The following is a 15,000-nucleotide window of genomic DNA, read 5'->3' as shown; positions in this document are numbered from 1 at the left end:
TCCCTCAGCACTGACCCTCCGACAGTGCCCACTCTCTCAGCACTGACCCTGTGACAGTGCCCATTCCCTCAGCACTGACCCTCCAACAGTGCCCACTCCCTCAGCACTGACCCTCCGACAGTGCCCACTCCCTCAGCACTGACCCTGTGACAGTGCCCATTCCCTCAGCACTGACCCTCCGACAGTGCCCACTCCCTCAGCACTGACCCTCCGACAGTGCCCGCGCTCTCAGCACTGACCCTCTGACAGTGCGGCGCTCCCTCAGCACTGACCCTCCGACAGTGCCCACTCCCTCAGCACTGACCCTCCGACAGTGCCCGCTCCCTCAGCACTGACCCTCCGACAGTGCCCACTCCCTCAGCACTGACCCTCCAAAAGTGCGGCGCTCCCTCAGCACTGACCCTCCGACAGTGCCCACTCTCTCAGCACTGACCCTCACCCCAGCTGTGCTCTGAGCCCCCTCTGTTGAAGAACGTGTGTTTGAATCCGTCGCTGCAGCTTTGTGTGAAGTTCTGCTCCTGAGGAAAGTGAAAACTACATTACCCACAGTGCCCTCTGAATACTGCAAGTGGGCACGGAGCTGGGAGAAGCTGAGACGGCAGCCGGGCTCTGTGTAGGATTGGTTCTCCTGCAGTTGGGATGGAGCTGTGGATTGGTGCCTCTGTGTTTCACTTGGGCACAGTATGTGCAGCTGTCAGGGCCTGGCTCAGAAATTCTTTTGCCGTCTAAATTTATCCATTTCTGCAGCCTCGCCACAGCAGCAAGACCGAGCAGACCTCCATTTTCAGAGTCAAAGCGTCTGTCTCTCCATCTGCCAGAACCTCTCCAGTTTGTGTGCAGAACACGTGGATGAGAGCAGCGTAAGCCAGATGCGATGCCGGTTCAGCAGAGCAGATCGCGCGCCAGGGAGAGGAACAACGTTCTGAACAGAGCTGAGTTCATGTCCCTCACCCAGGCTATGAGGGTCACTCAAGAGGGCCGGGGCTCGCTGAGGAAGTGCAGCGGGCAGCAACAGGCCCTGCCACCTGAGGGGAAAGATTGCCCCCATCTGCCCGAGGAGGACTGCATGCAGCTCAACCCGTCTCTGCGTGGAATCGCCATTAACTCGCTGATGGCCATTGACATCTGTCTGTCCAAGAGGATAGGTGTCTGTGCCAACAGCTCCTCCAGCTGGGCCAGCGCCCGGCCTATCGTCAAGCTAATCGGGGTAACGGGTCACGGGGTGCCCTGGATCGGAGGCACTGTCTTCTGTCTGACCAAGAGCAACACCTCAGCTGGGCAGGAGGTCATCTTCAATCTTCTGTTTGGTGAGGATTCGATAGGGGGTGGGGGCGGGTAGTGCGTCAGGCCATAGATGGTTGCAGCTGTTGTGGGTGGGGCTTGGGATGTAGCAGGGGAGGGCGATCTTTTCTTATGGGCAATAAATACCTATCCCTAATTGCCCAGGGGCATAGAATCATACAGCACAGAAACAGACCCTTTGGCCCATCCAGTCCAAGCCAAACGTAATCCCAAACTGAGCTCCTGTCACATATCCCTCCAACCCCTCCTATGTCAAATTGCTGTCGGTCTGGAGTCACCTTTGGGCCAAGCAAGGTAAGGATGGCACACGACCCCTGATTAGTAGTGCTCTACAATAACCATGAAGGGCTTCGTGAACCAGATGGGTTTTCTATCAATCAACAACAGTTTCATGATCATCATTAGATTCTTAATTCCAGAATTTAAAAAAATAATTAATTTAAATTCCACTAAGGGGAGTATTCTAAGGGCAGGAGTTACAGGCATTTGGAAAGGCATGCGCTGATTAGGAATAGTCAACGACAGGCCCTTTGGCCCAACTCATCCATGCTGACCAGACATCCCAATCTAACCAGTATTTGGCCCATATCCCTCTAAACCTTTCCTATTCATACACACATCCTGATGCCTTCTAAATGCTGTAACTGTACCAGCCTCCACCACTTCCCCTGGCAGCCCATTCCATGCACCCTCCGCTGTGTGAAAACGTTGCCCCTCAGGGTCCCTTTGAAATCTTGCCTCCCTCATTTAAACCTACACCCTCTAGTTTTGGGCTCCCCCATCCTGGGAGAAAGACCTTGTCTATTCACCCTATCCATGCCCCTCATGATTTTATAAGGTCACCCCTCAGCCCCCGATGCTCCAGGGAAAATAGCCCCAGCCCAATCAGCCTCTCCCTGTAGCTCATACCCTCCGACCCTGGCAACATCCTTGTAAATCTTTTCTGAACCCTTTCAAGTTTCACAACATCCTTCCTACAGCAGGGAGACCAGAATCGAACACAGTATTCCAAAAGTGGCCCTAATCCATGTCCTCTATAGCTGCAACGTAATGTCCCAACTCTGATCAAAAACAGAGGTTTCTGGAAAAGCTCAGTATGTCTGGCAGCATCTCGACGAAAAATCAGAGTTAAGGTGTCAGGTCTGGTGAGCCTTCCTCGGAACTGATGTTCCAATTCCAATACTCACCACGCAGAACAAACGAAGACATGCATGCCAAACACCGTCATCACGATAGACAACACAGTGTTGGGCTGGATGGACACAGCAGGCCAAGCAGCATCTTAGGAACGCAAAAGCTGATGTTTCGGGCCTAGGCGCTTCATCAGAGAGGGGGAATGACGAAGGTAGCATTTTGTTACGGGTGTGTAAATGTACAAGCCCTGGTTAAATAGGATTGCTGAGCTATCAACGCAGTGAGCCATGTGGCAATATGAAGATGAAAACATGGATTATCACAAGTGATATCTCGGCATTTAACTCATCAAGATATAAAGGCTTCAAATATAAGGAGAGGGAACTGGAATAAATAGGGAGAGAGGGGGAGGCGGATCAAAAATGGATAGAGAAGATAGGTGAAGAGGAGAGTATAGGTGGGGAGGCGATAGGTCAGACCAGGGAGGACGGACAGTCTGGGGAGCACCTCCGTTTCCCACCTACTAACATCATCCTGCCTCCTTGACCTGCCCGTCCTCCCCAGACTGACCTATCCCCTCCCCACCTCCCCACCTATACTCTCCTCTCCACCTATCTTCTCCTCTATCCATCTTCAGTCCGCCTCCCCCTCTGTCCCTATTTATTCCAGAGCCCTCTCCCCATCCCCCTCTCTGATGAAGGGTCTAGGCCCGAAACGTCAGCTTTTGTGCTCCTGAGATGCTGCTGGGCCTGCTGTGTTCATCCAGCCTCACATTTTATTGTCTTGGATTCTCCAGCATCTGCAGTTCCCATTATCCCTGAGCTTCATCACTATCCTGTCCATCTAGGACTCCACTTTCAGGGAATTATTCCCTGGCACCCATAGTTCTCTTTGTTCAGCGACATTCCCAGGACACTACCACAAACCATCTGCCCTAGAGATAGTAGGAACTGCAGACGCTGGAGAATCTGAGATAACAAGGTGTGGAGCTGGATGAACACAGCAGGACAAGCTGCAGTAGAGGAGCAGGAAAGCTGACGTTTCGGGCCTAAAAGGAAGGGTCTAGGCCTGAAACGTAAGCTTTTGTGCTCTTGAGATGTTGCTTGGCCTGCTGTGTTCATCCAGCTCCACACTTTGTTATCCAAAGTCCTGCCCTAGTCTGCCTTACCAAAATGAATAGGCTACATTGAGACGTCTGATCAATGCGGGTAAGTTGGGCTGAGGGGTCTGTTTCCATGCTGTATGACTCTATAAACAGGATTAGAACCTGGGTCCCCAGAGTATTACAAGGGTCTCTGAGTTAGTAGTTTATGCGATAGTGCCATTCGGCCGTCACCCAGCCCAAGGTGCCTGTTGTTTCTCTGTAACGTTAGGGTGTGCAAAAGGCCCGCAGCCATAGTGACCCTCCACTGCCTCCCTCAAGCCCCTCTCCCATGCTCCCTCCTCTATGGTGACACCTTGACCGCTGGAAGAGATTGAAAACTGTGGACAGGAAAGAAAAATCATCAAATCTTACAGGACAGAAGTGTGGGGATAGTCTGGTGGTACAGACCCGATGGACCAAATGGCTCCTTCTGCACTGTATGATTCTATGAGGCCCTTTGGCCCTTCAAGTCTGATAAAAACAACTCTAAAGCTACACCAGTTCCAGTTCCAACACACGGCCCATATCCTTGAATGATATAACATTTCAAATGCTCTTCCACATCCCTTTCAAAGGTTGTGAGACATTCCCTCTTCAACTCCCCTCCTCGGCAGGACATTCCAGAGCCCCCTGGGTTCAAAATGTTTTCCAATAATCTCTCTAAACCTTCTGCCTTTCATCTTGAGATTACAGCTCCTTGTTAGTGACCCCCTCAACCAAGGACCGCGTTCACCTCAGCACATGCCCCTCACACCTTACTCACCTTACACATTGCAGAGGACTGTGAGGAATGACGAAGGTAGCATTTTGTTACGGGTGTGTAAATGTACAAGCCCTGGTTAAATAGGATTGCTGAGCTATCAACGCAGTGAGCCATGTGGCAATATGAAGATGAAAACATGGATTATCACAAGTGATATCTCGGCATTTAACTCATCAAGATATAAAGGCTTCAAATATAAGAAGGTAAACATGGGGTTGGAATGGCCGTGCTAATGAGGGAAGATGTTGGGTGGCACGGCGCCTCAGTGGTCGGCACTGTTGTCTCACAGCGCCAGGGTCTGCGTGGAGTTTGCACATTCTCCCCGTGCCTGCACAGGTTTCCTCCGGGTGCTCCGTGTTCCTCCCACAGTCCATAGATGTGCAGGTTAGGGTGGATTTGCCATGCTAGATTACCCAGAGTATGCAGGGATGTGCAGGCCGGGTGGGTCAGCCATGGGGAATGCAGGTTTACAGAGGCAGGCGTGTGATCTTGCAGGGTTAGTGTGGATTTGATGGGCCGAATGGCTAGCTTCCATATTGGTACGATTCTATGATTGTCGTGTTGGGAAGGGGAGCTGGTTTTTGAGGGGCCAAGCAAAGAGCCCATTTGGTTAGGATAGAAAAGTGAAAAAGGGAGTGATAGGGATACTGGGTCAAAATCCCAGAATTCCCTCCCTAGGGGCATTGTGGCTCTACCAACAGCATGTGGACTGCAGTGGGTCAAGAAGGCAGCTCACCCCCACCTTCTCAAGGGGCAACTAGGGACGGGGCAATGAAAGCTGGGACCATCCAGTGACAACCCTCCAATGAGTGAATAATAGGGAACTAGGAGACGCCCAAGGACCGTAGAGTGGTGAGACCGGGGTGGGGGGCGGGGTGGTGGGGTGTGGGCTTTAATTCCTCAAATACCAGTTAAGGTGATATTGAAGTCAAGGGAATAGAAGGGGAGGAATTTCTGAGAGGTTCTGAGCAGTATTTCCATGATCTGTGAGTTCCCAGTGCGATGGAATGGAGGTATTTCTGGGCCTGGAACAGAGGGAGGGGGACAAATGGAACATGAGTTGTGGAGATCTACAGTGCAGAAAACAGGCCCTTCAGCCCATCACACCTGTGTCTGCCACCTAACTGTTCTATCCTATTTTCCAGCAAGTGTCCTATTGACTAGGAACAATCATCACAAGGTATGGATCAGGAATGCAGAAGATCAAGGTACAGTTGGTAGCCAAACTTCTAAAAGGGGCTAATATTTCGATGGCACGAGGAAGGAACAAGCCAGCTTAAAAATGGGACCAGAGATTGGCTGGAAATGAACAGGGGGAAGCCATTTCAGCAATAGCCTGGTTCCACTCAACCATTGAGAGTGATGGAGCATCTGTTGAAACAAATGAGTGTCTGATGTAGTGTGAGTGAGGGTCAAAAAACAGAAACTGCCTCAGCACTGACCCTCCGACAGTGCGCTGCTCCCTCAGCACTGACCCTCCGACAGTGCCCGCTCCCTCAGCACTGACCCTCCGACAGGGCGGCGCTCACTCAGCACTGACCCTCTGACAGTGCCCACTCCCTCAGCACTGACCTTCTGACAATGCCCGCACCCTCAGCGCTGACCCTCCAACAGTGCCCGCTCCCTCAGCACTGAACCTCCGACAGTGCCCGCTCCCTCAGCACTGACCCTCCGACAGTGCCCGCTTCCTCAGCGCTGGCCCTCCGACAGTGCCCGCTCCCTCAGCACTGACCCTCCGACAGTGCCCGCTCCCTCAGCACTGACCCTCCGACAGTGCCCGCTCCCTCAGTACTGACCCTCCGACAGTGCCCGCTCCCTCAGCGCTGACCCTCCGACAGTGCCCGCTCCCTCAGATACAGAGAACACAGCCACTGGATCCAGAAACAGTGAATGTGCTGCTTTGTATAATTTGGCTGAGTTCATCCTAAACCACATAATGGTGTTGCTTCAGACAGTCTCAGATCATCTGTTATTCATGGGGGTGGGCAGAAAGCCTGGCCAGACTGTGTCTTTTGGGACAAAAGCCCTAAATCCTACATTTCCATGTGGTTCTTCTCCTTTCTCCAATGAATATGAGAAACAAAGATGTCTAACAGTAACACCTTGCAAAAGAGCTCGTGTTATTTCAGTTTGTTGAACCCACTGAAGGTTTGAATTGTGTGAATGCTAAGACCCTGCTCCCACAGCCATCAGGCTCAGTTACTAGAGTATGCAATTATAATCGGGCAAGAAACTGGCAGAAGGCGAGATAAAAATTTTTGAAGCAGTGAGTTCTTGCGATTCGGGACGTGCTGCTCAAAAGGAGGATTCGACAGGGATAGTCTAAAAGCATTGGTGGCTCAGTGACTAGCAGGGCTGCCTCCAGCGCCCTGGTCCAGTGACTAGCAGAGCTGCCTCCAGCGCCCAATTCCACTCTCAGGCGGCTGCCTTGAGTTCTCTCCATCTCTGTGTGGGTTCCCTCCTGCAGCCCAAAGAGGGGTTGGCCATGGGAGATGCAGGGTTATAGGTCACTCCACAGAGGATTAGTGCTGATTGGCTTCTTTCTGCACTGTAGGGGTTTCCATGACTGGGATGAAAGTGGCACAATATGGGGAAAGCCCAGCAGATTGGGACAGGAGTGAGCTGTATTTCATGTGTTTAAGTTCAATTCTGCTTTTTGGAAGGATTGATTAATTGGGTGACGGCCTATATTTGTTCTATGCTCACGGCCTGACCACCTTCCTGAAACATCCATGATTCTTTGAGGACTTGACAGGGTCGAATTGGAGAGGTTGTCGCCCCTTGTGGGAGAGTCTAGGACTAGACAGCATCATCTCAGAGTAAGGGGTAGCACATCTAAAGCAGAGATGAGGAGGAATTTCTCCTCTGAGAGGGAAGCAAATCTGGAGAAGTGTTTTCTGCAGAGGGCTGTAGAGACTGAGATATCAACTATAATCAGTGAGAGAATACGGGGAAAAGGCTGGATATTGGATTCGGGGATGATCAGACCAACCTTACATAGAACAACATAGAATCCCTAGTGTGGAAACGCGCCCTTCAGCCCAACAAGTCCACACCGACCCATCCCCCTATAACCCACCTAACCCACACACCCCTGAACACTACGGGTAATTTAGCACGGCCGATCCATCTAGCCTGCACATCCTTGGACTGTGGGAGGAAACCGGAGCACCCGGAGGAAACCCGCGCAGACACAGGGAGAATGTGTAAACTCCACACAGATGGTGGCCCGAGGGTGGAATCAAACCAGGGTCCCTGGTCCCTGCTCACTGCTGCGCTACTGTGCTGTCATTGAATAGTAGAGCAGACTCGATGGGGTGAATGGCTTACTCCTTTCTCCTGGGTCCTAAGATCCTACCCCTCCCAGCTGAGTGAGGCCCTGCCTATAACGTGGGGTCAAGTCCCATTGGTGAAATGTTCCCCATTCTATTTGCCCTTCATTGTGTGACTAACACGAATAACAATTAGTGCTAAGGGCTGTAGCTTCTGGTCTTGGCCGTAAACAGGTTTGCTGCAACTTGAGAGAGCACAGATTGGGAGTGACTTTCAATAACCCTGCTGTCACTGCATTCGACAGAGGGATATAATGGAACAGCCCCAGGGCTGAAGCCAGGGTAAACACAGCAAGCTGATCAAAACTGAAGTTTATAACGTTAGAGTTGACAGATTAACATTTTATTTAACTCAGATTAATTTAACCGGGTTAACGTACCATTTTAACCAGCCACACGAACCCAGATAAATAAAACAAGGGATTGTGGATGCTGGAGATCTGAAACAAACAAACTTGGAAATTGATGGAGAAACTCAGCAGGTCTAGCAATATCTGTGGACAGAGAAAGAGAGAGACAGAGTGAATGTTTCAGGTCCGTTGATCCAATGTTTGAGGAGAAATCAGGGAGTGATGAGCCTGTGGAACTTCCTGCCGCAGAAAGTGACCAAGGACATAATGTTGAATGTTTTCAAGAAGGAGATAGGTACAGTTCTTGGGGCTAAAGGCATCCAAAGGGTGTTGGGGGGTGGGGAGAACGCAGGGACTGAGTTGGACGATCAACCACGATCATATTGAATGGGGAAGCAGACTCAAAGGGCCGAATGGCCCACTCCTAGCTCCTGTTTTCTATGTTTCCACTCATTGATAAAAGGAAACCATGCATTTATGTAGCACCTTTTCACAACATTTAACGGGAGACTGCTGTGTAGTGGTAAGGCCACTGGACCTATCAGTCCACAGTCCAAGACTAACGTTCTGTGGATATGGGTTCAAATCCCACCAGGGCAGATTCTAAAATTTGAATTCAATAAAACTCCGTACCCACCATCGATAATAAAAACAAAACCCATCTGTTTCAATAATGCCTTTTGGGCCCCACACCTCAGGAAGGACATACTAGCCCTGGAGCGTGTCCAGCGGAGATTCACACGGATGATCCCTGAAATGGTAGGTTTAATGTATGATGAACGGCTAAGGATCCTGGGATTGTACTCATTAGAGTTTAGAAGGTTGAGGGGAGATCTAATAGAAACTTACTAGATAATGTATGGTTTAGAAGGGGTGGACGCTAGGAAGTTGTTTCCGTTAGGTGGGGAGACTAGGACCCATGGGCACAGCCTTAGAATTAGAGGGGGTAAATTTAAAACTGAAATGAGACGACATTTCTTCAGCCAGAGAGTGGTGAGCTTGTGTAATTCATTGCCACAGAATGCAGTGGAGGCCGGGATGTTAAATGTTTTCAAGGCAGAGACTGATAAATTCTTGATCTCGCAAGGAATTAAGGGCTACGGGGAGAGTCCAGGGAAGTGGAGTTGAAATGCCCATCAGCCATGATTTAAATGGCGAAGTGGACTTGATGGGCCGAATGGCCTTACTTCCACTCCTATGTCTTATGGTCTTATGGTCTTATGGAAGGAAATCTGTCATCCTCACTTACATGTGACTCCAGGCCCACAGCAATATCGGTGACTGTGAACAGCCCTCTAAGCGATTAGGGATGGATAATAAATTCTGGGCCCAGCCAGTGACGCCCACATCCCATGAATGAATAAAAAACCCAACCGTTTGAGCAGATATTGTGTGGTGGTGTTGCTTGGTTGTATGAAGCTTGGCAGGCCGCAGTAAACCTGAAAAGGCAGATGAGCTCATGTTTAATAATGTAATCAAAAAGACAGGGCCTCCTGTAAATCAACACTGCGACTGTCCTGAAGCGTGGAAACAGAGCCTTCAGCCCAACCTGTCCATGATCCCAAACTAAACCAGTCCCACCTGCCTGCTCCCGGCCATAACCCTCCAAACCTTTCCTATTCATGAACTTATCCAAATGCCTTTTAAATGTTGTAACTGTACCCACACCCACCACTTCCTCTGAATGTTCATTCGATACATGAACCAGTCTCTGCATGGAAAATGTTGCACCTCGGGTCCCTTCTAAGTCATCCTCCTCTCCCCTTAAATAGTTTTAGACTCCCCTACCCTGGGCAAAAGACTACTGCGATTCTCTGTACCCCTCATGATTTTATTAACCTCTGTAAGGCCACTCCTCAATCTCCAACACTCCAGGGAAAAGAAGAGGCAGATATGCTCAGGCCCGCGACCTGAACCCACAACCTTCTGATTGAGCTGCACAGCACTTTTAATCATTTCTTAAGATATTCCATGTAGATTAATGGGCTTTATGATTGGAGGAAGATCCATATCTCAGACCAATGCAGTTGTTAGCCTGTGGACTGTTGTGGCACTACATTATAGGAAAGATGTCAATGCATTCATAAGAATCATTCCAGGGATGCGAAACTTCAGCAATGAATGCAGATTGAAGATGAAGGCAGAGAGGAAATCTGATAGAAGTTTTCAAAATAATGAGCAGGCTGGACAGAGGAGATACAAGGAGAAACTTTTTCCAGTTGTAAAAGGAACAAGAACGAGGAAGGGTCTAGGCCCGAAACGTCAGCTTTCCTGCTCCTCAGATGCTGCTTGGCTTGCTGTGTTCATCCAGCTCCACACCTTGTTATCTCAGAACGAGAGGGTATAGGTTTACAATAATTTGCAAGGGCGATGTGAGGATAGGTTTTTACACTCATCAGTTAGATTAGATCTGGAATGCACTGCCTGGAAATGTGGTGGAGGCAGGTTCAATTGAAACATTCAAGAGGGGCATTGGTTGGCTATTTGGGTGGAAATGGTACAGGGTATATGGAGAGAAAAGGCGGGAGATTGGAGATAGCGATGATGCTTGGTTGATGAGCTGGTGCGAGCATGATGGGCTGAATGGCCTCCTTCTGTGCTGTGCCTTTATGTGGTGAACTGATACAGGGCTTCACTGCTACAGATTTTGTTGGATGGTTCATCACGTGGAATACTCAGGAATTCGACTTGTTGAACTGTAGTTAGTGCTGTGCCATGCAATATGCAGTAAGAGTAATGCTCCTGACATCATTGCCATGTCACTGCATGTGACCTGAGGGGATATAGGTGCCAGACTCCATCTTATCCCAGGATCACTTGAAACATGACACTCTACTGGAAGCACACTGTTGTGTTGTTAATCTAATTGCTGAATTTTAGCCCAAACATTTGTATAAATGAGAAATGTAATACTTGCATGTAATAGTTAGCTAGAATTAATGGTTGTTGGATTCCTCATAACCAAGGTATCCGTTAGTTTCTTATGTTACAAGGAGTGGCTGAATGGTTAGCACAGCCCCAGGGACCTGGGTTCAATTCCAGCCACAGGTAACTGTGTGGAATTTGCACATTCTCCCCGTGTCTGCGTGGGTTTCCGCCAGGTGCTCCGGTTTCCTCCCACAGTCCAAAGATGTGCAGGTTGGGTGGACTGGCCATGCTAAATTTCTGTAGTGTTCAGGGATGTGCAGGACAGGTGGGGTAGCCCACATGAGGTTATGGAGATGGGTGGGGGAGCTGGGTAGCTCTTCAGAAGGCTGCAGAAGACTTGATGGGCTGAATGGCCTCTTTCTGCACCCTTTTTGTTATTGGACGTATGAGCTGATGAAACTTTGTGTGCACTCAACACTCTATCTTATGAAATAAGGAGACTAAATGATCAAGAACGAAACAAGAGTAGAACTGAGGAGGAGTATCACTTAACGTGGGTGAATTGGAGTGAAATCACAGACAGAAACAACAAGAAGCAGGAGGGGAAGAAAAGTAGAGTTAGAGAAATAAAAGAAAATCGTTTAAATATTGATATTTCCAAAATTTCCAATTCACTACCAGATGGAATGAAGTTGGAGATCACACAAAACCAGGTTATAGTCCAGAGATAGTAGGAGCTGCAGATGCTGGATAATCTGAGATAACCAGGTGTGGAGCTGGATGGACACAGCAGGCCAAGCAGCATCAGAGGAGCAGGAAGAAGGGTCTAGGCCCAAAATGTCAGCTTTCCTGCTCCTCTGATGCTGCTCGACCTGCTGTGTCCATCCAGCTCCACACCTTGTTATACCAGGTTATAGTCCAGCAGGTTTATCTGAAATCATAAGCTTTCGGAGCGCTGCTCCTTCATCACGTGAAGTGGTTCCTCACTTGACAAACTTGTGATTTCCAGTAAACCTGTTGGGTTATAACCTGGTGTCGTGTGACTTCTGACCTTGTCCAACACCAGCCCCTCCACACAGATGGAATGAAAGTACACACTTGTAATTATTCACTTTCTGAGTATGAAGGATTGATCAACAATCATTAGCAGTTATCAATGATTAGAAACAACAATTGTTGGAACAATTCAGCAGGCTTGGCGACATCTGTGCCGAGAGAAATCGAGTTAATGTTGCAAATCTGATATGACACATCTCTAGAACTAACAGGAGTTAGAATATTTCGGTTTTAATGCTTTTATTAACAAATATCATGTCACTAGTTGGGCACTTCTGATGTTCATTGTGGAAATTAACATTTTTTCTGATGGGTTTAATGGACAATTATTTCAGAACAGCTTACATTTATATACCACCTCTGACAGATTAAAGTATCCCAAGGTGCTTCCCAGGAACTTAAAGCATGGGCCAAAAAAGAAGGATTAGAAACACTCATCAAAAGGTTTATTAAAGAGAGAGGTCTTAAGAATTGTCTTCAGGGAAGGTAGAGAGGTGAAAAGGTTTTTGGGGGAAATTTCAGAGCTTGACCTTAAACAAATCAAATTACAGTGACTGACGGTGGAGTCACGAACCAAAAAGCCCTCTGGAGGCTAGAAATGTGAGTGGACAGAGGGTTGTAGGGCTGAGGGAGATCATAGAGCCAGGGAAAGGACATGGCAGCATGGAGGGATTTGAAAACAAGGAGCTTTCTAGTCCAAGAGAGGGCCACAAGTTGGTGCAGGATCTCAGTGGTGTTCAGTGACATGGGGATAAGTGTGCTGTAAAATTCACACCGTTTCACCTGAGCATCCAGGCTGTGTCTGTGTTACCAATCTCCTCTGGAACCTCGAGGTCGGTTATAAATGGTAGTATCTGCTGATTCCAGGCACTGCTACAATTCTGTGTGTGCAAACAACCAGAGCCTCCCGTACATAGATTTCTGACACTGTGTGTGTGTAGATTTCTGACACTGTGTGAGTGTAGATTTCTGACACTGTGTGTGTGTGTGTGTAGATTTCTGACACTGTGTGTGTAGATTTCTGATACTGTGTGTGTGTAGATATCTGACGCTATGTGTGAGCAGATTTCTGACACTGTGTGTAGATTTCTGACACTCTGTGTGTGTAGATTTCTGACACTGTGTGTAGATTTCTGACATTGTGTGTGTGTAGATTTCTGACACTGTGTGTGTAGATTTCTGCCACTGTGTGTGTGTGTGTGTGTATAGATTTCTGCCACTGTGTGTGTGTGTGTAGATTTCTGACTCTGTGTGTGTAGATTTGTGACACTGTGTGTGTGGAGATTTCTGACACTGTGTGTGTAGATTTCTGACACTGTGTGTGTGTAGATTTCTGACACTGTGTATGTGTAGATTTCTGACACTTGTGTGTGTGTGTGTAGATTTCTGAAACTGTGTGTGTGTGCGTAGGTTTCTAACACTGTGTGTGTTTAGATTTCTGACACTCTGTGTGTGTAGATTTCTGACACTGTGTGTGTGTAGATTTCTGACACTGTGTGTGTAGATTTCTGACACTGTGTGTGTGTGTAGATTTCTGACACTGTGTTTGTGTAGAATTCTGACACCTGTGTTTGTGTAGATTTCTGACACTGTGTGTGTGTAGATTTCTGACACTGTGTGTGTTGATATCTGACACTGTGTGTGTGTGTGTGTAGATTTCTGACACTGTGTGTGTTGATATCTGACACTGTGTGTGTGTGTAGAATTCTGACACCTGTGTTTGTGTAGATTTCTGACACTGTGTGTGTGTAGACATCTGACACTGTGTGTGTGTAGGTTTCTGATACTGTGGGTGTAGATTTCTGACACTGTGTGTGTAGATTTCTGACACTGTGTGTGTGTGTGTAGATTTCTGATACTGTGTGTGTGTAGATTTCTGACACTGTGTTTGTGTAGGTTTCTGACACTGTGTGTGTGTGTGTAGATTTCTGACACTGTGTGAGTGTAGATTTCTGACACTGTGTGTGTGTGTAGATTTCTGACACTGTGTGTGTAGATTTCTGATACTGTGTGTGTGTAGATATCTGACGCGATGTGTGAGCAGATTTCTGACACTGTGTGTAGATTTCTGACACTCTGTGTGTGTAGATTTCTGACACTGTGTGTAGATTTCTGACATTGTGTGTGTGTAGATTTCTGACACTGTGTGTGTAGATTTCTGCCACTGTGTGTGTGTGTGTGTGTATAGATTTCTGCCACTGTGTGTGTGTGTGTAGATTTCTGACTCTGTGTGTGTAGATTTCTGACACTGTGTGTGTGGAGATTTCTGACACTGTGTGTGTAGATTTCTGACACTGTGTGTGTGTAGATTTCTGACACTGTGTGTGTGTAGATTTCTGACACTTGTGTGTGTGTGTGTAGATTTCTGACACTGTGTGTGTGTAGATTTCTGACACTGTGTTTGTGTAGATTTCTGACACTGTGTGTATGTAGATTTCTGACACTGTGTGTGTGTAGATTTCTGACACTGTGTGTGTGTGTGTGTGTGTGTAGATTTCTGACACTGTGTTTGTGTAGATTTCTGACACTTTGTGTGTGTAGATTTCTGACACTGTGTGTGTGTGTAGATTTCTGACACTGTGTGTAGATTTCTGACACTGTGTGTGTGAAGATTTCTGACACTGTGTGTGTAGATTTCTGACACTGTGTGCGTGTAGATTTCTGACACTGTGTTTGTGTAGATTTCTGACACTGTGTGTGTAGATTTCTGACACTGTGCGTGGTTAGATTTCTGACACTGTGTGTGTGTAGATTTCTGACACTGTGTGTGTGTAGATTTCTGACACTGTGTGTGTAGATTTCTGACACTGTGTGTGTGTGTAGATTTCTGACACTGTGTTTGTGTAGAATTCTGACACCTGTGTTTGTGTAGATTTCTGACACTGTGTGTGTGTAGATTTCTGACACTGTGTGTGTTGATATCTGACACTGTGTGTGTGTGTGTGTAGATTTCTGACACTGTGTGTGTTGATATCTGACACTGTGTGTGTGTGTAGAATTCTGACACCTGTGTTTGTGTAGATTTCTGACACTGTGTGTGTGTAGACATCT

General features: G+C 47.9%; 1 protein-coding gene across 3 annotated transcripts in view; it reads left to right on the top strand.

Moving 5' to 3' along the window:
* Positions 1–588: 588 nt before the first annotated feature.
* The window catches only part of LOC125465298 (inactive phospholipid phosphatase 7), a 44,203-nt gene continuing 29,791 nt past the window's right edge, over positions 589–15,000 (top strand). For all 3 annotated transcript variants that reach the window (XM_059638388.1, XM_048558593.2, XM_059638389.1), the window contains exon 1: positions 589–1,307. In XM_059638388.1, the coding sequence (XP_059494371.1) occupies positions 875–1,307 (433 nt within the window). In that variant the 5' untranslated portion in view covers positions 589–874. The remainder of the gene's footprint in view (positions 1,308–15,000) is intronic.

This window comes from Stegostoma tigrinum, chromosome 29 (assembly GCF_030684315.1).
Source record: "Stegostoma tigrinum isolate sSteTig4 chromosome 29, sSteTig4.hap1, whole genome shotgun sequence".
Taxonomy (NCBI): domain Eukaryota; kingdom Metazoa; phylum Chordata; class Chondrichthyes; order Orectolobiformes; family Stegostomatidae; genus Stegostoma; species Stegostoma tigrinum.
This window is presented reverse-complemented; position numbering and strand designations above follow the sequence as displayed.